The sequence below is a fragment of the Canis lupus genome, chromosome 4, assembly GCF_011100685.1.
Source record: "Canis lupus familiaris isolate Mischka breed German Shepherd chromosome 4, alternate assembly UU_Cfam_GSD_1.0, whole genome shotgun sequence".
Lineage (NCBI taxonomy): Eukaryota > Metazoa > Chordata > Mammalia > Carnivora > Canidae > Canis > Canis lupus.
Genome location: NC_049225.1, coordinates 74,483,582 through 74,511,125, shown reverse-complemented (window position 1 = coordinate 74,511,125; position 27,544 = coordinate 74,483,582). Strand labels below are relative to the sequence as shown.

The following is a 27,544-nucleotide window of genomic DNA, read 5'->3' as shown; positions in this document are numbered from 1 at the left end:
GCGTCGTTTTATTCCCGAGGGATAAAGGACGGGAAGAGGAGCGCATGGCTCGCTTTAAACGGGCTATTCATCACTTTTCAAAAGAATCTCTGATGTGTGATTTCGGAAGACCATGCAGCACAGTCACTTCCCAGTTCCCAGTTCCACAGCTTTTGCTCCCTGTTTGACAAGTTACCCGTTACAGCGAACACAGCCTGTTGCCTTGGGGGAGCGGAGGAGGCAGATACACTCTAACGGGGAGACCATCCAGTCGCAGCCACGATGCACCCTTTTAAATTGAACTGTTTGGGTGAATTTCACTTTCGTTGGAACTGATTTTTTTTTTTTTTAAGTTCAAATGACTTCCAGTGGATCCCACCACAAAGGACTCGTGTCATTTATTCTAGAAAGCCTCCTGCCCTGCGTAAGGCTGCAGAGCTAACCCAGAGAAGGAAGGGGGCCTTTGGTGAACGTAGACTTTTTCTAAGCCAGAGCTGGTTGGCGGGACTAGAATGAATAGAAAAGCAGCCCCAAACTCCAGGAGTAGGTGGGGGGCTTGGAAATCCTGGGAATCACGGGAGGAGTCTACGATGATTGAAAGGCCGGTTTTAGCGCGCGGCAGCGGACGGAGGCGCCGCGGGGCTGGGGGCCCGGGCGGGGGGGTGGGGGAGGCCCCTCCGCGCGTCCCAGACGCGGCTGGGGGCGTCCGCGGCCGAGCCCCTGGGTTCGGGGCAGGTTCCTCCTTTGTAAGTCCTGAGCCGAGCCACGCTTCGCGCGCGCAGCCTCTCCCTCCCTCTTGCCACCTGATGAGTGTGAGCAGCCGCCGCAGCGCCCGGCTCCGGCCGCGCAGGCAGGAGCGGATCCGGCTTTACTTTCCGTCCCAGAATCCTGGAGGACTGAGCCGACCCGACTGGCTCGGACCGGGGACTCTGAGAGCCCCCACGACCACGAGCGAGCTTGGAAGTTGCCCAGAAACGTAGAGCGTTCGGGATCTCGCCCGCCCTGACCCCGGGGCCGGAGCGCCGCGGTTCGCCACTGGCCTCGGGGGACGGCGAGGAGGAGGACGGGCCGGGTCGGCGGGGCCCGGTGCCCACCCGCGGAGTTCGGGGCCGCGGGGGCGGGGCGGGGCGGGGCGGGGCGGGGCGAGCAGCTCCCCCCGCGGCCCGCGGGACCCGGGTCGGCGGGGGCCGGCGCCGCGCGGCCACGTGGTGGTGCTGCCGCCGCCCCCGTCCCCCGCCCGCCGCGGGCGCCCGCCCCGCCCCGCCCCCGCCCGCCGGCGCAGCCCGGGAGCCGCGGCGCCCACGGCCCCCCGCAGCGGGGGAGGAGGAGGGACCGCGGCGCAGGAAGCCGAGCAGGAAGCGAGCCCGGCCGCCGCGTTTTCCTGGGGAAGCGGCGGGTGGAGCGGAGCCCGCGGGCCCGGGAGCCGCCGCCCGATGGGGTGAGTGCGGCGCGCCGAGGCCCGGGAGGCTCCGGAGCGGGGACCCGCGCGCGCCGCCGCCTGTGCCGGGGGGTCCCGCCGCCGCGCCCCTGTCCGCCGCGGGCGCCGAGGATGGGGGGGGCGGGAATGAATGACCCGCGGGGCGGCGCGGCCGGGGGCCACCTGGGGGCGACCCGGGGGCGACCCGGGGGCGACCCGGGGGCGCCGGGCGGCAGCCGGTCCCACCTGCCCGGCCCGCCTCGCGCCCGCCCCGGCTGCTCGCGGCGCGCAAACTTGGAGGAGCCGGGGAGCGAGGCGCAAGCGGGCGGCTCGGCGGCTCGGGCGACCCGCGGGCGCCGCTATTGTTCCTGCTCGGCCGGTCGCGAGCCCCTCGCCGCGCAGGGGTGCGGGCTCGCCCCCGCCCCGGGCCTGCTGGCGCCCCTCGCCCCTCGCCCCTCGCGCCCTTCGCCGCGCCGCAGCCCCGAGGAGGGCGGGGAGGCGCGGTGCTGGAGCTGGGAGGGGGCGCCCTGTGGACCCCGCGCCCGGGCTGCCGGCGCGGGCGGGCTTGTGGCCGGGCTTTAGCTCCTGCAGCGCTCAGGGTGCGCCCGCCGCCCCCGGGACCCGCGCTCCCCTTTTGTGTCGGGGGCCCTCGGAGCCCAGGGAGGCGGCGCGCTGGGCAGATGGGGGCCGCAGAAGCGGAGGGGTTATGGGGCCTCTCCGGGGCGGGGGCTGGGGCCGGGCCGGGGCGGGGGCCGGGGCCGGGGCCTGGGCTGGCCGTCCGGGCTTCCGCCGCTCCGAGGAACCCTGCCCTGCGCGACTTGGTTTCCAGCGGTTGGGGCACATCTGGGGTCAGGGCCGCCCACCGCGACCGGCGCAGCCCGCAGGCTCCCAGGTGAGCGGGATGGGTCTCCCGTTTCCATCCGGGAGAGGAGAACGTGCTCTGGCTGTAGGGGGCTGGCAGGAGGAGGAACTGGCTGGCCCATCAGTGGGACTCAGCAGAAGCTCGTCCTAGAGAGGAGAGCCTCACCTTGTGGTCTGAGCAAAGTTGGGGAAGAGCTAGTGCAGCCCGGGGAGGCTGGGTTTTGATTGCTCTGGCCCCCACCTGGGCACAGGTGTAGCCTGGGAGTTTCATTACCGGGGGATGTAATCTGATCGTCTTTTCTTAAAAGATGCCTAACCGGTGTCACTTTTTTTTCCTTTATTTTTTTTTTTATTTTTTTTTTTTACCCCCTTGAGCTTTTTGTTAAACGAGTAGACCTTAATTTATCCAGTTCTTATGGTTTTTAACCAATGCTTGCATAACCTGGATTGGGTGGTCCTGTGCTGGAGTATCCTGAGGTTTTCATCTCCATTCATTGAAATCTGCTTCGTTAATTTATTGTAGCATTTACATGCCTTAGACTAGACTTGTTTTATGGCTTTTTTTTTTTTTTTTCCTTTTGGGTGGTGGTGGTTGTGACTCTGTTGTGAAAAGTCTTATTGTGAAATTGAATAGAATGAGTGGATGCTGGGGCATGAAGACTCAGTGGGGGTGTGATGGTGTCTCTGGGATTGAAGCTCTGTCTTCAGGCTGCCACTCACCAAAGCAATTTTGAAGCAGGTACGCCTTGCATCACCCATCTTTCAAAGATGAAGAAACTGAGGTTTGGAGGTTAAGGAAACTTGGCTTGCAGTTAGTGGAATATGACGGAGGAAACTTTTCCTTTCAGAATAAAAAGAAGTATGAAATATTTCACACATACTTAATAGACACTACTTGTGTTTAAGAGTTGCTAAAAAAAAAAAAGTTGCTAATATCTCCCTATTGTCTTCGTGTCTCCTCCAGTAAAAATAAACCGCAACTGTTGGGTTTTATCCATCCCTCCTCTTCCTCCATCTTCTGGTGATCACTTAGGTGAAGTTAGTGTACATAGTTTCCAGAAACGTTTTGGTTCTTCGATATATATCCAGAAGCAGTATCTGTGAGCTTGTGTATTTAATATTGTACATAAAAACTTTTTTTTGTATAGACTGCTTGCATTTTAAAATTTGTCACTATAGTTTTAAAGTACATGTAGCTCTTCAGCTGCTTCAGAAAATTCCAATATATGAATAAATCATAGTATCCTAATTCTCTTGCTGAGAGAAAATTATAATATTTCCAATTTTTCACTGTTACACACTTTAGCAGAGTTTTTTTTTTTTTTTTAAATAACAGTGCAATTGCAAGCATCAGAGACCTGCTTTTGTTATATACCCATCCCCTTCATTGCTGGGAAATGGGGGTCTAGGTCATGCTGCATTTATTGTTTCATTCCTCAACAGAAATTTAGGGTGTACGTAGGGTCTCTCTTGCTTACCTATTGAATGAAAAAAGTGAATTTGATCCTTTTTTTATTTTTTTTTAAGCTCTAAGATTGTTAGTTGCATTATTTTGTTTTTACAATTCCTATTGTTTGGAGTAAGAAAAGTGCCTCTGAATGACAAAGTTGAAGCATGAGGCAAACTGTGGTGCTGAGTTTGGGATACTTCTTCCAGAGTGTTTTTTTCTCAGGCCTCACTGTAACCTCGGATCACCCACTCTACCTTCTCTTCCTCATTTCTTCAAGCTTGGTAGGGTTAAGTAGAGTAGGAAAATACTTTTGTAAATGCGTACCCAAAGAGTTTATGAAAATGTCTTGACATTTTGCCCCAAATTGTAACCCCTTAATCTGGAAGCAATTTAAGGCATTTAAACACTTTGGCTTCCTCATTATTCCTTCAAATTGCCAGGCACATTCCTGCCTTGGCCCTTGCATTTGCTGTGCCACTATCTGGACCACTCTTCCCCTAGATCATCTCTGTGGCTGTGTTTCTCGGCACCAGGCCTCTACTCGGGTGTCCATCACATCAGCTACTACCCCTTTCAGCACACCCTGCCCCTCTTCTGTGTTTTTTTTTTTTTTTCTTCACAGCACTTAACACCGTCTAGCTCACCATGTATTTTGAATTATATTAGTCTAATTATTCGAATAGAAGCTCAGCGAAGACAGGAATTTTGTTTCTTGTTCACTGCTGTACTGCTAGTGCCTGGAACAATGTTGACAAACAGTAGTACTCAAATAAATGAATGAGTATAATGCTCTTTGTGTGTTTTTTCTACCTAGAATATCTCGTTTAGTACATTTTGGATATCCTCAATGGTGCTGGTGCCTCCACAGCTGTAACCGAGTCTCCCAAGAGGTCCTATTTACAGGTTCCATCAGGATATAAGTAAGAAACATAACATCTAAAGAAAGCCCTCTCTTTAAATATAATTTATCCTACAAAGTGCTTGTCTTCCTATTTTTTTCTGCCAACATTTGCTTAAAGCTGAATTCAGAAGAAAGCATAAGTAACACGATGCTTGGAAGCACACCCATTTTTCCTTTTCTCGATAACTTAGCTTTCCAACATTTTAAATGTGGAAGACTGCCTCTCCATTCCACACAGCATCTGCACAGACAGCCTAGCTGTAGTCTCAAGTAACGCCAACCACACCGAATTTCTGAGACTAGAAAGTGTATTTTTCTGAATCGTTTGCAGAGGGTATACTCATCTTTGCTGACTGTCTATTCGTGGTGAGGTGTTTTGGGGGAGTTGGAGGGGGGAAGAGGACCTTTAATCTGAAGATACAAAAGCAACCAGTATATAGTAGGGTACCTAGAAATAATTTAAAAATTGTCACATCATGAAATCCATGGCTAATGTTCCTAAAAACATTCACTGTTACAGTGTCTTGCGTTATTTTGCTAGAAGCCAATGGAATTTTCTCTACTTGCATGATGAGTATTGGAGTTGACAAAACAAAGCTAAATATATCAAAGGCCTCTGGGGTATGTTTTAAGTGGGTGATAGGAAAAAAACCATAGACTCCTTTTCCTTATCAACTATATAGGTATATGATACTGATGGCATCCTTTAAAAAAATCACTAATGTATCAAAGTACAACCATTGTATCCTCTGTAATAAAATTATATTGAAAGAAATCAGTTTATTATGAGCCCAGGAAGGGTTAAACTTCAAGCTGAAAACTGTAGCATCTTTATTTATTTATTTATTTATTTATTTATTTATTTATTTATTTATTTATTCATGAAAGAGAACAGAGAGAGAGAGAGGCAGAGACACAGGCAGAAGGAGAAGCAGGCTCCATGCACCGGGAGCCCGATGTGGGATTCGATCCCGGGTCTCCAGGATCACGCCCTGGGCCAAAGGCAGGCACTAAACTGCAGCGCCACCCAGGGATCCCAAAACTGTAGCATCTTAATAAAAAATTGTATGCTTACATGATCTAGAGATTTCTTTTTGGTTTATCCGTACCCCTGAAAAGTGCAGGTGGTTTAATGAAAGAGAAGGATTGTTAGTAACCATCAATTTCCCAACCCCAGCCATCTAGAGTGAACAAAAAAACGAGTCTTAGACATCAGATTCACTGTTGAGTATCAGTAAATTTAGTTGTGGTTTTATTTTATTTTATTTTATTTTTGAGATTTATTTCAGAGAGAGAGTGAGCGAGCAAGTGCATGGAGGTGGGGAGGGGCAGAGGGTGAGAGAAACCCAAGCAGACTCCATACCGAATGCAGGGCTCAGTCTGGGCTGCATCTCAGGATCTGAGCAGAAACTGAGTCCCACGCCCAGCTGACTGTCACCCAGGCACCTCTCCAGTCGGTATTTAACACCCTTCACTGTGTGTTTCAGAACAAATTCTTATATTTGGATGAAGGCAGTCTGCCTCCTTCAGCTTTGTATTCCATGTGTCCAGTAGAGTATCTGTCACATATGAAGTGCTTACTGTTGCTTGAATTACACGCACATGGGTCCCAAAGCCTTCCGTGGAGGTTCTCAGATATTTAGCTGTGCTAGTCTAGAATTTAATGATCAAAAGGCAGAGGAGAGGAGCTGAGGTAGGTTGAAGTTTAGAAGACGTTGTAGGTCTCTCCTCTCCCCAGACAAAGCCACTTCACTTTTCTAAGCCTTAGATTCATCCGCTGTATTTGAGAAACATGACCACCCTTCAGAGAAGCCTGTGCATTGTGTTTTGACTGCTACTCAGAGGTTATGTGTGGTGGGTCATTTCATCTACCCGGACCTGCTTCTGTAGCGTTCATGGGAATACAGTGTCTTGCTGTATACATACCATGACCATCGGTCACCCCTGGGCAAGGGGAAACCTTCAGAGTTCCTCATGATTTGTTCATCTCTTCTTCTAATGAATGAATCTGATTGTGAGAAAAGTTGCTTGTAGTCCAAGAAGTTTACTTGTACTGTGGGAGAAAAATGTAGACTTTTCCTTTTTTCCTTAAGTTGACAGGTTAGTGAATGCCAAAGTTTATTATCCAGTAACCTAACCTAAGCAGTTCATCCTCTATCAATTTCCCTCACAATCATTTATATTACTTTTTTATACTGCAGCTCAACTTTTCTTATCCCTGTGAGGTATTGCGGTTGGCAAGGAGCAAAATCCGTCTTCTCTTTGCTTTTTGGTTTATGATTTCTAGACGAATTCAGTTTAATCTAGAATGTTTTGTTTTTCTTTTTTAAAGTGCTGACAAAAAAACCCAGCCACAGCAGCAATCTACTAGACTCTGTTCACTACATCTGTCCAGTTCTTTTTTGCTGGCTGCAGTGATAGAAACTCAGCCAGAAAAAGAAACTCTGGCAGAGCTCATTGGTGAGGAATAGAAGGCTGAGCAGCTTCCTTTTGCTCTAGGGCAGCACGGAGTAAAGTGTCCTCCAAGAGGAGTCCATTTCGCAAACCAGGGAAGGCCATTTAGCAGGGATTTCTAAATGTTTTTTTTTTTTTTTCTCTTTTTTTTTTCTCTTTTTTTCTCTTTTTTTTCTTTTTTTTTTCTAAATGTTTTTGAATCAAAGGTGGATACTTGCAAACCTGAAACAGGTTTTGGACCGTTTTTACTAGGGAGGAATTCTCATATGCAGTGATGCTATATACATTCATAATCTTTGTCAGTTTATGTGTTAAGCCCATTTATGAACCTCTTTGGACTCCCCAAATTAAAAGCCTAAGATCTATTGAAGGGACCTAGAAAACCTAATCAAATTTATGCTGTTTACCTTTATTAGCTACCTCTTAAGGATCAACAGTACAATTACAAGGAGCCTATTTTCTATCCGGTGCCATTATCCCTGACCTGATAACCTGTCATACATGAGTAAAAAGAATTATGCCCTCAATTGGAAAAGCAGTCACTTGTTGCTATGCCAACCAGTTGACATACCACTGACCATTCTTAGGAACTGTTTCTACTGGATGCAATAGAATCTTGTTCAGAAATAATGAGTGGATGGATAGTATGATTTTTTTTTTTTTTTTTTCCACAGAGACCTGATGAATTCCAAGGATAGGTCTTGAGTTTCTCACCCCAAGGACAACCTATTTCTTGGGCCTCCACAATCTGCTTTTCAGGTGGCAGCAGTCTCCTTACCTGCTGATGTGGTAGGGAACTGAACTGTCCCTGGGCCCCACCTAACAATCCTCCTAAGCTCACGGGATAAATCTTTGCTCAGTCTAGTGGAGGAAATATTCCCAACACACTCTGTTCTTTTTTTTAAGATTTTATTTATTTATTCATGAGAGAGACATAGGCAGAGGGAGAAGCAGACTCCATGTAGGGAGCCTGATGCGGGACTCGATCCTGGGACTCCGGGATCATGCCCTGAGCTGAAGGCAGATGCTCAACCACTGAGCCACCCAGGCGTCCCAACACACTCTATGTTCTTGGCCTATCTATCTTGGCCTCCTAGCCTATTGGGGCTGCCTCTAGGAAACCTGAAGAAAACAGGGCCACTTTTCCTGCTTGGGGAGCTGACCCTCATCTGATTTCCCTCTTCCAAAGAAAATCCTCCTTCTGTGGGAGGTAGCAGACACTGGGAGGAGGTACTGCCATTGTTAGCCACATACATGGAGCTCATTCTGTCACTGTTCACCTTAGGTGACATCCTTAATCTCTTCAGTCAAAAATTGGGCCAAAAGGGATATGTACCTGCCTATAACAGGGCTCCTGATGCAAGCTCTACAAGTCCATTTAATTTAATTGAGCTCCTTTGTCTGCTTCTGGAGGTCCAGGCTGGTCTTATTCATTGCCATATTTCCTGTAAGCAACCCATGTTGATGGAAAGAGGATAGGAGATCCATAGGTGAATGATGATAGCTGCCTTCGTGGAGCTTACAGTTTTAACCAGGTTAACACATTCGCAGTGTACTATAGCACAAGGCTGACTGTTAATGGTTGGGATAAAGTGCTGGGGGAACTCGTTTTACAGCTGGATTGAGGCCTAAGGAAGTGCAATGACCCCTTAGAAAGTGACCTAGTAAGAGGCAGAGCTAGATAGACTTCAATGCTCACTGCTCACAGCACAGGGCTTCTAAATGTTGTCCTTTAGTCTTTTCCCCCCTTGTAGACAGTGACCTTGGGTGTCCTATATGTAGCTAATTCCAGTTGATGTCCACAAAGAAGACCGGTATAGACTTGAACAAGCTGGGATGGAGACCAGTGGGGAATCCCAGGCCAGGCAGATGGCATTGAGCAGGGACATGAAGGTCAGAAGGTACCAGAACCCAGTCCCTTAGCGTACTGCTGAGCAAGAATCACATGAACAAATATTTGTCAAGGTTTGTCAGTGAGTTAACTTCTGTGCTGACTCTCATAATTGGACACGAGTGCTCATGTAATTTGACCATCTCCTATGAAAGTTGACACGTTGGTGACTGTTTTTCAAAAAGGAAAGAGCACTAAGTTGCCATGTATGATTATGACCTACAGTCATTTCACTGCCTGGAGTGCCCTCTTCCCAGCCACCCAAAGGATGTGGGAATTTGTGAGCCAGAGGCTCATGGACAGTGGGTTGCTTTTTTTTTTTTTTCTCTCCTTAAGAAGGCAACCAAAATTAAAATACCAGCGAGGGCCTTCCTAGGGATCCGAGGTCCTGCATGAGCCTTGTTAAAAGATCCTCACACAGGGATCCCTGGGTGGCACAGCAGTTTGGCACCTGCCTTTGGCCCAGGGCGCGATCCTGGAGACCCAGGATCGAATCCCACGTCGGGCTCCCGGTGCATCTCTGCCTCTCTCTCTCTCTGTGACTATCATAAATAAATAAAAATTAAAAAAAAAAAAAAAGAATATTTGTTTTAAAAAAAAAAAAAAGGTCCTCACACAGGGCTGGGTGTGGTGAGTAGCCTACCATCTCTCCAGTTGAATCTTATTTCAGGCCCACCCAGTCCACTTTCATCATGGGAGCAAGTTGCTTCGAATGCTCTCAGAACCTTCTTGGATCTTTGTGTTTGTAAACTCAGATTTTGGGTGGGGGCAAGAAACTCTATCTTTTTCCCTCTTCTGATTTAAAAAAAAAGAAAGTTTCACGTTTCTTTCTTATGGGCTTTTTTTAAATTAGAAAAAAAAATCTTTAAAATATAGGCAGAGACATTATGACCAATATCTGAATACCATTCAGGATTTCCTAGGAGTTCTTGTAAAAGAAAAACTCATTTCTGCTATTAACATTATATATACATCCATTCAGCTATCTTGACCACATCCTCCATAATTAGGTTCTTTGTGTTATACGACATTTGGTGTGCCGTTTGTTTACTTTTTCTCTTCTTTTCCTCCAGAGCCTCCAAAAGCCAGCAAGAGAGATTTCCTCAAAGTGACTCCTATCCCCGCCTGTCCCTGGCCAATCTGTTGACAACTGTGTGACTGTTTGTGTCTGGTTTGGCAACAAACTTGCTTTCTTCCTCTTTTTTAAACAACCCCTGATTATTTTACGTGCATACCCCTTGGAACAAAGCGCGTTTGATTCTCATTACATGGCAAGTGGGTGTTTATATCCAAGGTGGCAAAGGAAAACAAAAAGAGAGGCTGACCCTATCCTGGTGATATCTGCCTCTGGCATAGGTGACAGCCTGCCGGCAGCCGGGATGTTTCTAGGTTGTGGCTTTCAGAACAAATATCACCTGTACTCCCTGTCTGGTTCCTGTCTGGTTGGGTGATGTGTTTTAGGATTCCACTTTTATTATAATATTGGTGCTTTTAATTCTGAAGAATTGCAATATTTCACTTTTTATAGCTTGGCAAGAGCTGTTATACAGGATGTTAGAATAATTTCTTAAGGAGCAGAAACAGAGCTAATCATAGGGAAGCATCTAAGTATTTAGAAGTTCTGCTTTTCCAAAATGTTGCCAAAACATGGAAACCTCCACCCAAATCTGTAGTTTACTAGCTCAGCTGAGTATAAAAATAGGCACTTTGCTGGTCTGTAATCATTCTTACGTTTTCTCTGTGACTGACTTGGTATCTTTAGCAAAGCTATATGGAAAAGGATTTTTTTGACTGGTGAGTTCCTTAAATTTATTTGTCACGCATATGCTCCACACATGAAAAGGACAAAGAAGTAAAAAAATACTACCCTCCCCTGGAATGAGGCAGGGGCGTGTGAGTGAGGGCGAAAAGCCAGAAGAATGCCTTTTTCAAGTTGGTCCATTCAGACTTCTTAGAAGGAGCTTTGTGTGTGCCAGCAGCAGATCTGAGAACTGTTCCATCTTTAAAAGCAACTAAATTTTTAAGTAGTAAAAAGGTTGTCTGTTGGCCAGACTTTTTTTTAATTGTTATTATTACTAGTGTTGCATTTAATAGGCAGCCCACTGTCATGTTTTGGACTCAAAGCTGAGTTTAAATCCAGCCTCCTCCATTTATAAACCGTGCCACGTTAGTCAAATAAACTTTCCGGGCTGCAGTTTCCTAATCTGGGAACTGGCAATAATGACAATAGCATCGAATTCTGAAGTGGTGTAAGCGTTAAATGAGACGATACTCATTTATAATGAAATAGTAAAAAATAAATAAATAAATAAATAAATAAAATAAAATTGCAAAAGAAAAGAAAATCTTGCCAAGTAATCATTGAGGTAAATGAAAGTTATTGGGGCTGTTCCTCTACTCGCTAGAGTTACCATGTGACCTATCAGCCTACCTTTAAAGAAGTGCTGACAGATTGACCAGTATGGTTCTAACTGCCCTTATAATCCATGGCTATAAAGATGGGTTGCCTTGTCTGTCATAGCGACACATCTGCCTAGCATCTTTTTTTTTTTTTTTTTTTAAGATTTTATTTATTCATGAACAAGACAGAGGGAGAAGCAGGCTCCCTGCAGGGGGTCTGATGCGAGACTCGATCCCAGGACCCCGGGATCACGCCCTGAGCTGAAGGCAGACGATCAACTGCTGAGCCACCCAGGTGCTCCCTGCCTGGCATCTTCTGTTTCGTTTACGATTTTTTTCCCTGTATCCTCACTCCTTCACTTAGTCCTTCTATTATTCTATCACCAGGTAATGTGGGCAGTGGGAAAATATTTTTCCTTTGGTAGTGACCAGTCCTATTCCAAATTGTATTCACAAGTGCCTCGGTTTCTCCAAGAGCTTGTGTGGTGTCAGTTCTAACCCAGGCACAGAGCAGGAGAATTGTGGTTTAAACAGAGTTGGTGGCACTCAGAATGAATTGATGAGCAAGTTACATCCCCTGGTGAATGCTCTGGAAAATTGTCCAGCTGTTGCTAGAGGAGCCTGGACCTCTTTGCTGAACCGTAGGGAGCAGAGGAGGAGTTGAGTTTGCCTAAAAATCCATCAGTCTTGGGTGACATGGAATTGTCGATGATTCATCTTTCCTCCTTCTGCATGTGGCTGAGTGAATCTTTTAAATCACAACTTTTTTTTTTTTTAAGATTTTATTTATTTATTCATGAGAGACACATAGAGACAGAGACACAGGCAGAGGGAGAAGCAGGCTCCATGCAGGGAGCCCAGTGGGGACCTCGATCCTGGGACTCCGGGATCACGCCCTGAGCCGAAGGCAGATACTCAACTACTGAGCCACCCAGGTGTCCCTAAATCACAACTTTATCATTAACCTGGATATGAGTTGTATGATTTTATGATATTAAGCAAACATTAAACATGATGACATGGTAACACATTTACCTGCCTGCCTGTGTGTAGTAGGACTAAGGTGCAGTTAAAATGTATGCTGTCATCCCAGTCTTTAAAGGGCAAATCAGAATCCTCACTGCCTAATAGAAATATGAGTAAGCCACAAATACAAATCCTAAGTTTTCTCATAGCAAAAGAAGCAAATGAAATGAATTGTAATGATCTATTCTGTTTTACCTAGTATACCCAGAATATTATCAACATGTATTCAATATAAAACTTCTTAATGATCTAGTTGACATTCTTTTTTTCACACTAAGTCTTTGTAATCTGTTGTGCGTTTTGCACTTAGGGTGCACACCAGTTTGTATTAGACACGTTACAGATGCTCAGTAGCGACATATATTGGATGGCACTGGTCTAAACGAGAGGTCATTTTGTGGATCCTAGTGACCCTAAGGCCATTTGACACCTGGAATACCCTCAGTAAACACATTTATGCTTCTCTGTGTCTTTACCTGGTTATTTGGGATTTTTTTTTTATTTTTTTTATTTTTTTTTATTGGTGTTCAATTTACTAACCTACAGAATAACCCCCAGTGCCCGTCACCCATTCACTCCCACCCCCTGCCCTTCTCCCCTCTACCACCCCTAGTTCGTTTCCCAGAGTTAGGAGTCTTTACGTTCTGTCTCCCTTTCTGATATTTCCCACACATTTCTTCTCCCTTCCCTTATATTCCCTTTCACTATTATTTATATTCCCCAAATGAATGAGAACATATAATGTTTGTCCTTCTCCAACTGACTTACTTCACTCAGCATAATACCCTCCAGTTCCATCCACGTTGAAGCAAATGGTGGGTATTTGTCATTTCTAATAGCTGAGGAATATTCCATTGTATACATAAACCACATCTTCTTTATCCATTCATCTTTCGTTGGACATCGAGGCTCCTTCCACAGTTTGGCTATCGTGGCCATTGCTGCTATAAACATCGGGGTGCAGGTGTCCCGGCGTTTCATTGCATTTGTATCTTTGGGGTAAATCCCCAACAGTGCAATTGCTGGGTCGTAGGGCAGGTCTATTTTTAACTGTTTGAGGAACCTCCACACAGTTTTCCAGAGTGGCTGCACCAGTTCACATTCCCACCAACAGTGTAAGAGGGTTCCCTTTTCTCCGCATCCCCTCCAACATTTGTTGTTTCCTGCCTTGTTAATTTTCCCCATTCTCACTGGTGTGAGGTGGTATCTCATTGTGGTTTTGATTTGTATTTCCCTGATGGCAAGTGATACGGAGCATTTTCTCATATGCATGTTGGCCATGTCTATGTCTTCCTCTGTGAGATTTCTGTTCATGTCTTTTGCCCATTTCATGATTGGATTGTTTGTTTCTTTGGTGTTGAGTTTAATAAGTTCTTTATAGATCTTGGAAGGTTATTTGGGATTTTATCCTTAGTTTTGAGCATTTCTTTAGAGAAATATAATAGCTTTATCAAAAACTGATTGCACATGATATATGGAAGTGTGTGTTTTGGGTTTACAAATCTATCTCTTTGCTTTTGTGCAAGTGCATTGATCGACGACATAGACCTTTTTTTTCCTCTTGTAGGCAGGATTGTGTATGAGCCACATTTCTGCATCTCCTGTGTACTTGGCCCATAGTTGCTATTCAGGGCATATTAGTAAATAAGACAGTATAGGTTTCTTACTTTTCTCCTTAAATTGCAAATTCTTGCATAACCATGATATTTTTACTCTGTAAACCCTCCCATCATTATGTACAAGGTATGTGGGTTTGTGGATGTGTGGGGCATGGGAGGAACGCGTTTAATCTTTGTTACTCTTAATGGAAGCATTCCCGGATCTCACATTAATGCTATTTGCTTCTTACGCTTAAACACAGAAACTGGTTGGAAATTGAAAGATAAAAGGTCCAGGGTATCACATTCAGTTAATAGGAGTTTGTCGTAATCAGGCAGGTGGTTCTGGGGCCCCCATATGGCACAGGCATGGAGCAGGCTGGAGTTTCTAATGGAAGGAGATTGGAAAAGCTTTTCCGTGTGCACTGCCAGCGCAGTAGTGTGGCAAATCCAGGCTGCTCAGCCCCTGGGGTGGGGTGTCTTGTCTGGAATAAATTAGGGTGAGGGACAGCATGTTTGCAGCTCATATCTTCAGCAGTATTCGAGGATTAACTGCGCTGGGGATTATCTTGGGCCTTGAGGCCTCCTGGTCCAGCTGAGCCCTAGCACCGCGCCCCTTCCCCAGGGCAGCTTCCCCACTGTCTGCTCCTCTCCCCTTGTTCCCTCCTATCCTGAAGGTTCTTATTCATCCTTAGCCTCAGCTCTGTGAGCAGCTTCCTTGTGGAGCCAAGTCCCCTGGGGAGCAGAGGAGGTAAGGCCCACCTCTTTGGCAGCATGGCGCCCCTCATAGACGCAGCTGTTATAGTCGCTTTTTATTTCAAGAGGATTTTAAAATAGTTTAATGCTATTCATTTCGAGTTAATTCTGCTGCTTTTCATTGTTGGCTGGTTCCTTTAGGGGAGTCAACGAGCAGCACATGCTTTCAGAATGGAAATAGCCCAGAAAACCCACACTGGGCTTGCTGCAGAGGTCTTCTAGGGGGTGGCTGCTGCGTTCAAGGTGACTAGTGGAGGGGCAGTGCATGGGGTGGGGGTGAGGGGGTGGGCCAGGGCGTGCTGCCTGGGGCAGAACAGACCAGGAGCAGCAGATAGCCAAATGAATGACAGAAATGCTCTTCCTTACCAAGGGGTTCAAGGGGTGTGTGTGGGGAGGGACATTGTAGGTCATCTGTTGTGTTTGGCCCAATTAGACTCCAGAGAGTGTATTTCACTTCTGTAGGTCCCTGAAGTGAATTTAGCTTCTGACTTCAGAATGAGCTGATCAGACGAAAGTGCAGGTCACCACTGTCCGTGCTGTTGAAGTTCTAGGCTCTCTCTTACTGTGGCATCTGAGATGACAGCCTGAGCAAGATCCAGTAGGTAAGAAGGATTTGTCGGTACTCTTAGACGACAAGTGGCAGACACCCAACTCAGGCTAGGAGGAGTGTGTCTCGGCTCAGGTGACCCCCGAATCCTGTGCCAAAAGGGTGTGGCCCCTGCAGGGCCTCCTTGGTTCCTTCTCTCCAGCCAGCTCCCTGCATAGGGTTAGGGCAGCTGCCAGGCTCACATTTCCCCATTTCTCCACTGGAGAGGAAGGTCTTTCCTTCCTTCTCTCCCTCACCCCATCCCCCTTCTATTCCCTTCCCTACCCCTTGCTTTTCTTCCCTCTTTTCTACCTCCCCTTTGTCTTCCCTCCTACTGAAAATCCCAGGGGGAGTCTCCCACTAGCCTTGCTGAAGCCTGAGGCTGATTATTAGCTATGTGCAGGGCAGCTTTTTCTCTAGAAAGATGAGCACAGTGGTATGTCTAGATGGTACTATTGACATCTCTCAGGGAACAGCTGGGATCAGAATATAGCCTGGTTGGAGGGCCAGTTTTTCTAAAGGAAGTGGGGTGCAGTTATCAGAAGAAGGCTGGGCACTGAGGATTGTAGGTCCACTGCAACATGGAAGGTAACACTGTTATGTCAGAGGAAATGAAGAGCCTGCCTTCACGTGAGCAGATGCTCCCTCTCTATTGGATCAGAGATGAAAACATGTGGTTTGGTGCAAAAGGTGGTTTTATGAAAGCACGGGGATGAGACACATGGGCAGAAAGAACTGCCGAAACATGATTCTTTGAATGCGTGATGTTCAGGCAATCTCCAAACATGGCACTTGGGGCAGCAGAAATAATTTTGCACTCTCCAGCTACCATCTACTCCTGCTGCGAGGCCATCAGAATTCATGGAATTGGTTATTAACATACTCTCCTCTTATTTTGAAAAGTATCTGAGGCAGTGGATATATGGGTAAAGAAATTCAGCAGGCCAGACAGAGCCATTGTGATTACTGTAATGACATTTTCAACATTCCAGAATGTGGAGTGTCCGAGACGTCCTCATTTTGAAACTGAGTCAAAGAACCAGTGAAGTAGGCAGTAACCCAATATTTGACAAGTAAGTTTTTTTAGGGTAAAAACATGAATTAAATACAACCGTAACTGGAACCTACTTCCTCTGAGGACAGTTTTCACTAAGTTTGCAGATAGTCATCCTTTTCACTGTTCGTATTTGGTATCTTAAAAGACCTCTTCATTGGGGCATGAGTATATTTCATAAAATTTACCAGCTTTAGTCCACAGTAAGTTTTAGAAACTTATGGTTGTATAGTCATCACCACAATCCAGTTTTAAACCATTTCCCTCCTCCCAAAGAGATCCCTCATGCTCATTTGCAATCTCGGTTACCACTTCCAGTCCTAGACAACCACTAATCTACTTTGTCTCTATAAAGTTGCCTTTTTTAGACATGTCCTACAAATGGAATCTTAACAACATGTGATCTTTTATGTCTGACCTTCCCTTAGCACAACGGTTTTGAGTTTCATCCATGTTGCAACGTGTACTGTGTACTGATACTTCATTCCTTTTTAGTACTGGATACTGTTCCATACTGTTGGAATGTCACATTTTGTTTACCTAACTGATGGCTATTTCGCTAGTTCCCACTTTTTTGCAAGTATGAAATACTGCTGCTATCAACATTTGTGTACAAATCTTTGTGTGGACATATGTTTTCATTTCTCTTGGCGAGATCAGTCAGAGTGGAATTGCTAGGTTGTATGATAAATTTATATTTAACTTTGTAAGAAACTGCCAAACTGCTTTCCACAGTGACTTTTTGCTTTCCACGTTTTATGTTTTCACCAGTAATGTTTGAGGACTGGACCCGTAGTTTTAAACTTGATTGGTTCTTTTGGGTTTCAGGATGGGTGAAGCCTAAGGAATGGACCGGGAAGAAGCCAAGGGACATAGCACACGTGCCTTGACACTTGAAGCTGATTATTAGCTATGTGCAGGGCAGCTTGTTCTCTAGAAAGATGAGCACAGTGGTATGTCTAGATGGTACTGTTGACATCAACATCAAAGATTTAGGAATGTAGAATAGGAAGGGCATTTTAGAGAACTAAGAATCTTTTTAAAACTTTTTAAGAAGATTTTACTTCTTTATTTGAGAGAGCATGAGTGGGGAAGAGGGGAGGGAGAAGCAGGCTCCCCACTGAGCAAGGAGTCTGATGGGGGGGGGGGGGCTCGACCCCAGGACCCTGGGATCGTGACCTGAGCTGAAGGCAGATGTTTAACTGACTGAGCCACCCAGGCACCCTAGAGATCTAAAAATAATCTTACCATGAGGGATAATCACATGGAGTTTCTTAGTCCTAGAATGATTTTTGTATTCCAGAAGTAGTTTGTCTTGATTAAGCCCGTGCTTTTTAAATTGGATGGATTTAGGGCATGAGGTAACCTTGGGGCTTTTCTTTGGTAGGCTTATTGGAGCATGTGAGTAGCCGATTTGACAAACCAGATAGTAATGTTAGCAGAGCCCTGGCCAATTTTGTATCAGTGCTGCTGGCCCTGGCTGATTCATGCACCTAGATCAGTTCTGGTGGATGGTAGTTTTATTTTTAAAGAATGATTTATTTGTTTCTCAAGAGAAATGTCATCCTCTGGATAAAGGCAAGTTGTGAATATATTGAGGGAGATTAATGCTCTCAGAAGAGTTTTGCCACATGACTATTATGATATAGTATGTGAATGACATTTACAGTTGAAAAAGAATGTGGTCATTTATTTTCTTGGGGGAAAAAAGTGAGATATTAGAATATTTTAGAAAGGATTCACTGCCAAAATGAAACTCTTGCTTATGCCTTTTTCCCCCCTAAACTTTTCTCTTTCTTTCATCTCAGTAATCTTTTAACAAGCCTACACCTTACTTCATAAAAAAGGGCATATGTGGAAGCACCCAGCCATAATTAATGCCTAGTAAAATTTGCTTGTTTATGCATTCATTTATTTATTCCTATATATTTGGCTTGCTGAATAAAGCCTCCTAAAATGTAATCAGAGCAGCTTTCTTTAATGCCCCACGCTAAATTTTATTCATTGAGAATAGTATGTCCCCTGCCTCTAGATGAAATCTAAGACTAAAGTTAAAAAAAATTCTGCAGTTTCAATCGCTAAATCCCCCTTTTTGTTGTTGTTGAGGTGTAATTGATGTACATTGTAATAACAGTTGATCGATATTTGTATACTTTGCAAAATGGTCACAACTCTAAGTCTAGTTAGCATCCATCACCATGCATAGTTACAGGATGTTTTTTTCTTGTGATGAGAACTTTTAAGATCTACTTTCTTAGGGACTTTGGGATACGCAGTACAGCGTCATTAACTAGAGTCACCGTGCTGTACCTTACATCCTCACCACTTCTTTTGGAACTGGAAAGTTTGACCTTTTGATCACCTTCACCCCTGCTAATACTCTTAATTTAGAACTTAAGATGCCCAATTTAAATAAAAATACAAAGTCCTGGTATGTTTTTAAAAGAAAAGATCTCGGGAGGCCTGGGTGGTGCAGGGGTGTAGCGTCTGCCTTTGACTCAGGGCATGATCCCAGGGTTGCGGGATCAAGTACCCCATTGGGCTCCCTGCAGGGAGTGCTTCTCCCTCCGCCTGTGTCTCTGCCTCTCTCTCTGTTCTCTCATGAGTAAATAAAATCTTTAAATAAATGAGTGAGTGAGTAAGACGCTCCCTCTTTCCTCACTTTGTCCTGGCATCCTGCTGCCTCATCTAGCTGTTGGGGCTGGTGCTCCTGCCAGGGCTGCAGTGATAAAACTGGGGGTGGGGTGGGCAGGGGGGAGGGGGGTCCTCCCCAGTCTCCACGCACTCTGACACTATTAGACTCTCAATGTGAGCAAGAGGTTCACTGTTACCAGTTTTGAGCTAAATCCTTTGAAAATCTACATCTCCCACTGGCACTTACTTTGGAGTGAAGTATCTTTGTATCTTTGTGTCTCCAATTTAGCGCTGAGTACACATACACCCGCTCTCTGTTCATTTGCTCAGCCAGAGGGGACTTTTGAGTGTTGACTATGGCTAGTCTTGGCCGACCTTGGAGTTGAAGGGTTGGATGGGTTGAGGATGGATTTTTTTTCCTTATTGAATGGTTCCTTGACTACAAGTGGTAGAAGCTCATAACGTTGATTTGGGGGGAATCCTTGGCCCGCCCCTGGAGCTCCCCTGTCAGGCTGGCTATCCTGAGAACTTGCCCCGGGGTTCTATCTGACTGTCCTCGTTCTCTTTAGACTCTTAGATTCCGTTATTCAGAACGGGTGGTTCTCTTGGCCTAGCTCAGCCTGTGGTTGGGGAGCTGCTGCCTGAGAGTAGAGCCTGGAGAAGAGGGCAGGCCAGACGCTTTAAAAAAGGGACAAGCTGGTAAGACTCCATTGACCAAATGGGGTTGTTTTTTGTCCTTCCATCCTCCTTGCCCCCTCCCCAGCTTCTCCCCTTCCTCCTCCCCCTCCTTGTTAAGTGCTTTCGTGTGTACGTGGTGAAATCTAATCATCGTGCCTTTACTCACATCCCAGTGCAGCTAACCCAGTGCATTTAGGACCAGAGAGGGCTTTGCTGAGGTCAAAGGTGAAGTAATGATTATTCAGGCTCCTAACCCATATCTTTGTTCTACACATTCATTCTAGAAACATTCATTGATTGTATGCTGATGGCCAGTGACTGAGTATAAGCAAAATGAAAATCCTACCCTGAAAATCCTCCATCCCAAAGTAAGCAAGCAGCCTGAGATGCACATTTTTAAATTTGCTGAAAACTGGCAATGGGACTCCAGGACCCCACTCATGTCCTGGTTGTAAAAGAGATTGGGGGATGATCTTTCTTTGTGTGGAGATTGGGGGATGATCTTTCTTTGGAAGGAACCACAGAATGATTCCCACCACGTCTACTCAACCCCCTGAGAGAAGCATATAGGACTGCTTAAAGAGATTGGACCAGTGTCTGACTTGCAAATCTAAGATGGAGCTTGGGCCAGATGCCCTTTTCTCATCAGCTTGTCCAAATCTTGAGTTTCCTTTAAGGCCATTACCCCCTACCCCTGTTATGAAGACTTCTTTAATTTTTCCCAGCCCTTAGAGATCTCCACTCTTTGAGTTCCTGCAGTATTTGGCACCTGATTATTAGATGTCCTACCCCTGGTTGGTTTTGAATCTTCTGGTCTGCTCTCAGCAGTTCTCATAATCTACATGTGTGTTTAAAATTCTGTGTTCCTGAGATAAGCACATAATTGCCGTGGACAAAATCAGGTGAGGAAAACCAGTACTTTTTGGTTTCTGGTTCCCATTTGATGTCTTTTTTTTTTTTTTTTTTTTTCCCCAAAAGCCACAACATGGTCGTAGGCACAGGCAAAGACTTCAAGCAGCTTCTGACCCTGGAAGCAGTTTGGATGGCATGAGGTGCTGTGTTGTCAGGGATAGCTTATGGGGAAAGTTGACCCGGGGAGACCTTTGACAGAATGTATTTGTTTTGCCAGATTAAGAGAATTGAGTGTTTATACAGCTTTTGGTTAAAATTCCATCTTTGTTGCAGAGAGATTATCGTCTGAGGAAACAAGTACTTAAGGGAGAAGAGGTAGGTGCGGGCAAGGAGAGAAGTATTTTAATTTTAGTTCCTTACATTTGTAAAAGGTCTCATTCAGTGCTTTGGATTTTAAGTCTGATTTTAAAAAACAAACGAACAAACAAAAAACCCCAAACCCGGAAGCCTATCTGGAGTGTGCATTAGTGTGGCAGTGTTGCTATAGAAGTATTTCCACATTCCATGATGGAAGGATTAATTAGAGGACGTTGTTTCTTATTCTGTTCCTCTAATTGCTGCAGTGATTCAGAGAGAATGATTTTAAACCACTGCCCTTGAATCCTGTGGTATAGTGTCTTAGACACTAATGTATTCTTATGATTTAGGAAAATGTACATGTGTGTACAGCTGCTATTTGCCTTTGTGAGTTAATATTGCTCCTGAATGACCATGGGGAACCAGCTAGTTGCTCTCCTAGAATTTTGAGTGTAGTGGGCTCCCTTCCCACCCCCCTAACCCCCATTGCTGCATATCCCAGTGTTGTGAAAGATTCAAACACATCTGATGTTTGAAGGTGATGATCTATTGAACCCACTTGTATGATGTTTCTAGAGAAAGTGTCAATTACAGGTCTGGTATCACTGAGTCTTTGAGAGAACACAGGAGAGGGAGGGGCGGAGGGAGAGAATCTTCAGTCTCCCGACTGAGTATGGAGCCCAGTGTGGGGCTCGATCTCACAACCAAGGGATCATGAGCTGACCTGAAATCCAGAGTTGGACACCCAACTAACTGAGCCACGCAGCCACCCCCAGTAACATATTTTGGATTCAGCAGGCAAATAAATATTACTAAACTAATATTTCTGCTCACTGGGTGGATGTGCTTTATTCTTACAACTTATACGTATAAGAGTAACACTTCACACTCTTTTGTACTATCCAGTTTAGGCTGGTGCACTACTAATACACCTTTACTGCAGCTCTTTTGAACTAAGTCGTCTTAAGTGACTTGTCCAAGGACTGCTATCAGTGTAGCCTAGATAGATGTCGCTTGTACTCAAGCTGTAGCCCAATCTGGGCTTTGGAAGTTTGGATTGGGAATTGGAGCTGTAAGATTACAGCTGTCCCAAGGAAGGCAAGTACCTGATTTATTCAGGGAGAGAAGATGCTAGGGCCCACAGAACAACCCAGCATCATGTCAGCGGCAGCTTATTTCCCATTTGTCATGACTTCCAGGTATTAGGTCCTTTTGTCAATACCAGGAAAACAGTGACCCATTGCTAACTTTAATTACCCCCTAGCTACAGTTCTTGTTTCTAAAATAACTATTCTGTGGGTTTCCAGGACCTCTTTATCACCTGGGAGTTGTACCCATGGACCACCCAGCTATCACACACCCAGACTCATGACTCCAGGAAAACCTTCATTTTACAGCTCATATCTGCCCCTGGGAATTTTTGGAATTAAGTGCTTTATTTACTTAATCTTCTTCAAATAAGAGTTTGTATGTTCTCACTACCATACTTTAAAAAAAAAAAGCCACAGACAAGCACCCAAGAAAAAGTACAACACCCACAAAACCTCCCATGACCTCCAATAAAATTCATACCCACCATCGCCCAAGACATTGTGTTCCACAACTGAAGGAATGCTTTGGGTGGTTCCTCCTTAGTGGGATACACAATTTGTGGACTATGAAAGCCTTGGCTTCTCTTTTCTCCCTTTCCTGTTGCATGGATTGGGCTTCTTTCCTTGGTTATTGGCACTTCACCCAAAGGTGGAAAGAACTCAACTCCAAGGATGATTGCTTTTCTCGGGGAGAACCCTTGGGAGCCAGTGGCAGTTTAGGAGTATCTGGTTACCATTAGTTCTACTTGGATTCATCAAAAGGTGGTTTGCTTTGACACGAAAGAAGGGCTGTTCTATAAGCCAGCACAACTTTGACCATTGTATTATTCCCCGCCTCATCTACCTCACTTCAAGATTTTCGCACTTCAGCGTGGGAAAGATTCAACCAAGAAGATGCCTGGGCCCTGGTCCCTGAGGCTCCATTTCCATAGGATGTGGACTAAGATTTTGCATTTAGCAAACTGCCCCCCAGGTTCTTCTGATTCAGATTAACCTGGCGGCCAGTGGTGGGAAACACTGTCCTGGAGTTTGCACTTCGCTGTTCAGGTACCAGCCCAGCCTGTGGTTAAATACTTGGCCATTTACAAGGTGTAATTAAAGCGGATGGTTTCTAAGGTAACGCGGTCACTCCCGCCCGGGCCTAGAGGATTGAAAGGGACCACCATGAGGCTGCAGTGGTGGTGTGGCCTCCCACTTAAGGTCATCGGAGTGCTTTATGATTGACTGGGTTTTTGCACCTGCCCTGTGTAATGACAGCAGCAAGAATGAAAGCAAACAGCATTAGAAGCCAGAAAGTTGCTGGACGACTTCTGGAGGCAGTGATGAGGACATGAGGAGGGATGAGTATAGCCATTCAGTTACTTGTATTTTTCCCCCCTTTATTGCCTTAAATCAGTTTATTTATTTCTTAAAGATTTTATTTATTTATTCATGAGAGATAGAGAGAGAGAGGCAGAGACACAGGCAGAGGGAGAAGCAGGCTGCATGCAGGGAGCCCTATGTGGGACTTGATCCCGGGTCTCCAGGATCATGCCCTGGGCTGAAGGTGGCGCTAAACTGCTGAGCCACCGGGGCTGCCCCTTAAATCAGTTTAGTCCAGAACGAGGGTGGTGGAAGGACAGGAGATGACCTTGAAAGGCCGGCTTCGGTAAACATTGGCGTGTGCTGTTGCTTAGTGCGCAAATGGATCGTGCAGTTAAAGGTCATCCGCTCCCACCTGGTCAGGTGAGGCTTGAAGTCACATTTATGGAGCGCTTACTGTGTGCTGGGACTTTGCATCTGGGTGTTCTTGCCCCTTGATCTAGATGCAAAGGTTCCGCACTCTGTCATTTTCCAGGGGTAACGGTGGAAGAGGATGACTTGTACCATGTGTTAGCCCGGGAGTCTGCTGTAGGGGGGCGGTGGGAACGTCCTTCAACTACCCACCTGGTTCTGAATTCCATCATAAGGGGGCTTTCAACGGAGGGCAGGTTTCCTCACGTCTCTGAGGTTCCATTGCTACCCCTGGAACATGAGGGACTTAGCCTGGACCAGATAGCCCTAACTTCTGAAGGGTGACAACCCCTTGCTGAATCCGATGAAAACTAGGAACTATCTTTCCTGAAAGAAAAGTACACACACACACACACACACACATATATATATTTAAATTACATTTGCATTCCAGGGGACCACAGACCTCCTAAATGAGGTGATCTCTTAAGATTTTTGCCAGCTCTGACTTGGAATTGCTGGCTCCCACAAGGACCTGCAGGGTGGGGGAATAGAGCCTTTTTTATTGTTTAGAGTGGCTTCCTGCAGAATGAGGTATTTGAAGAGGGAGGTTTTGTTGTTCCTGGCATTTTTTTTACTAACTGCCCTGTGCGCGCATTTAGGGAGGAAAAAAAAAGAAACCTCACTGAGAAAAATAAATAGGGAATGAATGGCATCTGGAATATGAACTGTTTTCCTCATCATTCTTTACTATCGTGGCCCTTCGAAAGGAGGCAGATGGTATGACACAAATGGCACATACAGGAATCGGTGTAGCACACAGATACTCTGGTTTGTACAGTGACCGTTAGCCTTGTTCTACTTTTAATGTTTGGAAAGTTGGAAAAGTTTAAAGTTTAGGTTAACTTGAAAATGTCAGAAGGTTCCCAGGGACTGTATCATGAGTGGAAATAACACATTCTTTACCACTTCTCAGCTTGTTCAGTTCTGAACACCTTCCTAACTCAGCCCTAATGGCCCATGGCCCCAAAGTTGTAATCTCACCGGGAGGGATTATCTGTTGGGTTTATTTGGAAACTTAAATATTTAATTTCTCTCTCTCTCTTTTTTTTTTTTTTCATTCTGTGCTTAGGTGTTGAAAAAATTTCTAGAGCTTTGGAAAGCTGAATGGACTAAACATGAAGAGCTTGAAAGCCAAGTTCAGGAAGAGCGACGTAAGTCCTCGGTGACTCACCGTCTGTCTACTCCACTCTCCCTCTCCCGGGGCTGCAGGACAGCCCTCGCTCCCACCTTGATAAGGCCCTGGGTTTATCACCAGGACCAGAAACACTCAGGGCCTCAGCTCGGGCTTTTGTGAATGGCATGTTCTAGGTTCCTTGCTGTTTGTGTGAATAGCTTTTGAAAATTACCTCCTTATTCCTGGTGTTTGTGCCTCGCAGAGAAACAGTCAAATTGCACAGCTTCGAGAAGAGAATCAGTAAAAACGTCAGCCTTTCTAAAGTCCCCCAAATCTGATTCAGAATGTCATTTTTGGAGGAAGCTCGTCTCATGAGAGTAGTTAGGGAGTTACGTATTAGCTTGGTTCATCTTTGGCTTTTGGAAACTGTTTTTAACTCTCTGTTGAAGTTTTTGTGGTGAAAACAGTATCTATTGCTGCCTGCACCTTGACTCCCCCTGAATTCCTGGGGTTCTTACTCACTTGTTATCCATCGTACAAGATTTTGGATTGGAGGAACCAGTTATGATGTCAGGGTTCTGAAACAAAGTCTCCCAGAGGAGAAACTGGAGAAAAATAGCATAGCAGGATTATACACATGGTATCTAAACACAAGGTCGCTTCCTAAACCCTGCTAGGATTCCAGTCTTGTACTAGCTGCACTCCAGATGCTTTGGGCAGAATTGTTGACTGGGAGAAATTCATGGAAGGGTATTAGAAGCCCAGAAATTTCACCCTCATACAGGGCTTGCTTGGCTGCCATTTAACATGAGGCAATTAAAGGTGAACCCGGGTTTTATTGTTTTGCCATGAATTATATGACAGGTTGGCACAACCACATTTTTAAAATAAATGGAGGCTGCGTCTTTTATGGCTCATGTGTGGTATGCACACACCTCCTTTTGGCTGGAGCTTATCACTTGAGGGTGCATCATGACGTGTAACTTACTGCCCTGATAAGGCCCAGACTAGTCGTGATGCTTGTGCGATGGTTGCAAGTTTTTGTCTCGCTTAGACATGAGAGCTACAGAGGGATTTTAGGAAAAAGTTGAGTTTCACCTTTTCATTCTTGAGGTAAGTTAAGTGGAACTCAGAGAATGTGAAGTGACTTGGCCAGAGGCACCCAGTTTGCCTTTGGCCACTGAGAGCCTTGGTCGTCTGACTTCCTTAGCCCCTTGCCCCTGTTCCTCCCCTGAGGAGCCCCCTTCTGCTGCCTCCTCTGCTGGCCCTGTGGTACCACAGCCAGCAGATCTCATGTGGCTATGAGCGAAGAACGAAAAGTCGAGTAGATGGGGAACGGATGTGGGTTTGTATGTCGTGTGACCAGGGTAACAAATGCCTTTTCCATTCTGAGGGAATTTGGGTAGCTTCCATTTATACAAGTTGAGATTATTTTAGCAAAATTGAATCAGTCTAGAGTTCCGTGATATCTGAACAGGGGCAGGGGGAAATGAGAGAGACACAAACTTTTGGCTTAAAAATTAAAAACTGGCCACAGTAGGGAGAATGTTGCTGGAATCTAGGTTTTAAATTAAAAAAAAAAAGGGGGGGGGGACTATTTCCATGATTAAAAAACCTTGATAATACTATTAAAAGCTTCTGGGATTTGGCAGCAGGAAGACTGTGCATTTGGAAGTTAGTGCTAAGAGAAGAAATGTTGCTAGAGGGATAGCTTGGGCGCATGGAGCAAAGGGAATTGTTATAATGGAGCCAGACTGTATCAAATAGCTTGTAATATTTGATCAAAATACCAGATTTTGGGTCTGTTTGTCAGTTTGTCATCAGCCATGTGCTGATAACTAACCATGGGGCAGTAGTTATTCTACATCAGGTTCTGTGCAAAGCCCACTGTGTGACATTCATGGACTCTTGCCATAAACCTTGTGTTGTAGGTATTACCGTTAGACTCATTTAACAGATGGAGAAACTGAGACCGAGGGAGGTATGGTAACTTGTCTGGATCCTCAGAGCTCTACTTTGTACAATCCGTTTTCCTGTTGTGGCAGCCCAATTCCAGAGCATAGGTTTCCAAAAACGAGATTTTGGATGCAGATTTGACTTTGGAAACTATAATCCAGGTGGTAGCTTGAAAAAGTGACTTTGGATCTAGGTTGGTGACCTTGTGCAATTCTCTTACCTTCCTGTCTAGCTCCTCACCTGAAAAGTGGAGGAAATAATGTTAGCCTTACAAAGTTGTTGTAGAGGCTAAGTGTGCTGATGGGTGTAAAATACACATCTTAGGGCCTGGCATTCAGGAGATGCTTGGTAAATATTTCTTCCTTTCTCTTAATCAGAAACCCATGATAAAAGCTAGGATTTGAAAAGTGTCTGTGGTCAGGAGAGCAGAATAAGCTGGTACCAGTTGCTGCCTCTGAGGAAGGAAACGGGTGGGTGGAGGAGGTAGGCTTGCTTTTCAATGTGTGTCTTTTGGTTTGAATTTTTTGGTGTATGTATGTGTACATACACATCACTTAGTACGTGAGAAACAAATTTTAAACTGTTTATATTTAGTTATGTGAGCCAAACTGGAATCTTCTTTACCTGAAGTGAGTGGTCTCAAATAATGATCCTAAACCACCCGCCATCAAATTTTCCTGCTTCTCTTTGTGTGAGGCTGAAGGGAGAAGAGG

The 27,544-nt window shown here is 45.4% G+C and overlaps 1 protein-coding gene across 7 annotated transcripts in view; it reads left to right on the top strand.

Moving 5' to 3' along the window:
- The first annotated feature begins 1,267 nt into the window (after positions 1–1,267).
- Positions 1,268–27,544, top strand: part of RAI14 (retinoic acid induced 14) — a 137,862-nt gene continuing 111,585 nt past the window's right edge. The window contains exons 1-3 of one of the 7 annotated variants that reach the window (XM_038535377.1): positions 1,289–1,417; positions 15,196–15,335; positions 24,831–24,912. In XM_038535377.1, coding sequence (XP_038391305.1) covers positions 24,877–24,912 — 36 coding nt within the window. In that variant the 5' untranslated portion in view covers positions 1,289–1,417; positions 15,196–15,335; positions 24,831–24,876. Of the gene's footprint in view, positions 1,418–2,189; positions 2,289–15,195; positions 15,336–16,326; positions 16,393–19,576; positions 19,707–19,981; positions 20,054–20,888; positions 20,913–24,830; positions 24,913–27,544 lie in introns of those variants that run through there. The other 6 variants (XM_038535376.1, XM_038535382.1, XM_038535378.1 and 3 more) reach the window with 6 other exon arrangements.